Source organism: Ailuropoda melanoleuca, chromosome 2, assembly GCF_002007445.2.
Source record: "Ailuropoda melanoleuca isolate Jingjing chromosome 2, ASM200744v2, whole genome shotgun sequence".
Lineage (NCBI taxonomy): Eukaryota > Metazoa > Chordata > Mammalia > Carnivora > Ursidae > Ailuropoda > Ailuropoda melanoleuca.
This window is the reverse complement of record NC_048219.1, coordinates 198,871,954-198,874,460: the sequence shown is the minus strand read 5'-3', so window position 1 is coordinate 198,874,460 and position 2,507 is coordinate 198,871,954. Positions and strand designations below refer to the sequence as shown.

At 63.2% G+C, this 2,507-nt stretch overlaps 1 protein-coding gene across 1 annotated transcript in view; it reads right to left on the bottom strand.

Annotated features, from left to right (window-relative positions):
• Nucleotides 1–2,507, bottom strand: part of CROCC2 (ciliary rootlet coiled-coil, rootletin family member 2) — a 64,433-nt gene that overhangs the window by 19,046 nt on the left and 42,880 nt on the right. Inside the window, exon 21 of the mRNA XM_034642725.1 lies at nucleotides 2,163–2,306. Coding sequence (XP_034498616.1) covers nucleotides 2,163–2,306 — 144 coding nt within the window. The remainder of the gene's footprint in view (nucleotides 1–2,162; nucleotides 2,307–2,507) is intronic.

Below are 2,507 nucleotides of genomic sequence, written 5' to 3'. Positions count from 1 at the left end.
CCCCCCCCCCCCCCCCCCCCACATGTGGGAGCCGCAACCGTGTGGAGCAGTTTCCGCAGAGCTCAGCAAAAATCCACCAGGAAGGTCAAGGACCAGCTAAAGGCCCTATCCATCATAACAGAAACTGTTTTCATTTCCCAGGGCCGAGGAGATGAAAACAAGCAAAACAAAGCAGGAGAAGGGCCCCCCTCCCCCACACCCCCACGGCCTCCCTCATGAGAACAACCGTCCTTCTTACAGGAATTTTACAGCCAAATCACTTAATGTGATTATAATAATTATTTCTTTACTAGAAATCGTATCAACAGCGTCTTTTGAAATCTCCTGCAGGGGGTGGCCACAGGACTCTGCACAGCCGGCGGGAAAGCAGGGGAGGGGTGTTACGGGGCTCTGGCTGGCGTGCGTGTGCAAGCACACACGTGTGCGCTCCGTGTGCATGAGTGTATGCATGCAGCACCTGTGAGCATGTGTGCATTTGCGCACGTGTGTGAACGTGCAGACCCATGTCCACGTGTGTGACGCGTGTGCGCGCGTGCAGGTGCGTGTGTGTTGTTGCACATTTGTGTGCACTTCGCGGCGTCCGTATGTGTTTCCCTGTGAGTGTTGTGTCTGCACGTGAGTGCAAGGGTGTGCGTGCACGTGTGTGCATGGGGTGTGTGCATGTGTATGAGCCATGCCGTGTGTTCACGTGTGCATGTGCGCGTGCACACGCGTGTAGGGCTTTAGGCAGGGCTGTGAGAAGCCTGGACCTTCCTTCAGTTTAAAGGCTGTGAAAACGTCAGGGTTTCCATGGCAACCGGGCCAGCCTGGCGCCTGAGAGGCTCTTCAGGGCCGCTGCTCCCTGGCTTGTTCCTCCTGCCCCCTCGCCTCAGCCTCCTGCTCCCCCACTCTCCTTTCTGGGGGCCCCTCCTTTTCCTGGGGGGTCCCTCCCTTCCTGGTGGTTCCTCTCCTTTCTGGGGGTCCCTCTCCTTTCTGGGGCCCCCCTNCTCCTTTTCCTGGGGGGTCCCTCCCTTCCTGGTGGTTCCTCTCCTTTCTGGGGGTCCCTCTCCTTTCTGGGTCCCCCTCCTTTCCGGGGGCCCCCTCTTTGGGAACCTGAACTTCTCAGGAGGCCTATGCTTTCTTCTTTCACCTCGCCAGAACAAATGTGCCCCCAGCGTCCTGGCCCCTCCCCTGCAGCCCCTAGTTTTAAAATCTCATTTTGCTTCCCCGTGTGGTCGTTGACCGGGCCTGACTTTGAAATCTGTTGAAAGGAGACCTTTCTCTTTGGGGGCCAAAGTAAACAGCCTGTCATGTTAAATCATGCTCTCTCCCTCCCTCTCCCTCTACTGCCGGGGCCTGCCCCTGGGGGCTGGGGGAGGGCCGAGGAGCCCCTTTCCTCTCTGCTGCCTGGTCGTGCTTGCGCTCCCCTGAGCTCCGGGTCAGCGTGCTCGTTGCCTGCTCGTTGCCTGCGGCCTTGGCTCCTAGCCCGGGGACGGCCCCTGTCCTCAGGGCCCCACCTGGGCGCCGGCTTACCCTCCCCCAGCCCAAATCCCTGGGCCCTCCTGCCCTCCCCTCTCCCAGGCTCCCCAGGTCCTGTCACAGCTCCCTCAGAAACACCTCCCCAATCTGCTTGCCTGCTGTGTTGCAGCCTGGCCAGCCTCCCCCAGGACTGTCCCCACCACGGGGCACCGTCACGTGGCTCCTGGGGGCCGCTGTGTCGGCCTCGAGGCCTTGGCCAGGTCCGTGCATGGTCGCCCCTGAAAACCCCACAAAGCCCCCACACGTCTGCCCCTCCACCCCAGGCACCTCCAGGGCGGCTTCACCCCACCTGGAGCCCCATCCCATGGGGTCTCTACCTTCTGCCGCCTGCAGGCAGAGCCTGGCCAGCACCACCTCACCCGGGCTCTTCCCAGGGCTGGTACGCTGGAGGGGTCTCTGGGCTGAGGGTCCGGCTTCCCCCTCCCCGCTCCCCAGGTCGCACCTGCCTTTTGGGAAGGCCTTATCTCCCCTTCTCTGGGCACCTCTCCCCACTCCCTGTGTTCCAGCTCTCCTGGAACTGCCTCTGCCCTCCTGGCACCCTCCCCCCTCCCCCAGCACCCCTCCCCTCCTCCCTCTCCTGACACCCCTTCTCTCCCCCTCCCTTGGCACCCCTCCCCTCCCCGCTCCCCTGACAGCCCCCTCACTTCTCTCCTGGCGTCGCTTCGCTCTGCCGCCATCTCCCGGAGACTCTCGCCCAAGGCCACGGCCTCTCTCCGATGGGCTGAGATGGCCTCCTCGAACTGGGCCTGCAGGGCCTCCAGCTCCGCGGTAGTGGCGCTGACGGCAGCCTGGAGGGAGCAGCAAGCCGGCCATGGCATCCAGGGGCTACCCAAGGCTGGGGCAGCTGGGGGTCTGCTCCGGCCCACGTGAGCAGCCAGATGCTGTCCTCGCTTGGGCTGCACCAGGTGGGCAGGGGCAGAGCGTGGCCTGGGGCTCAGGGTCTTCACGGCTACTGCTGCCAACGCCACCCGTGCCAGGTTCCCAGGGGA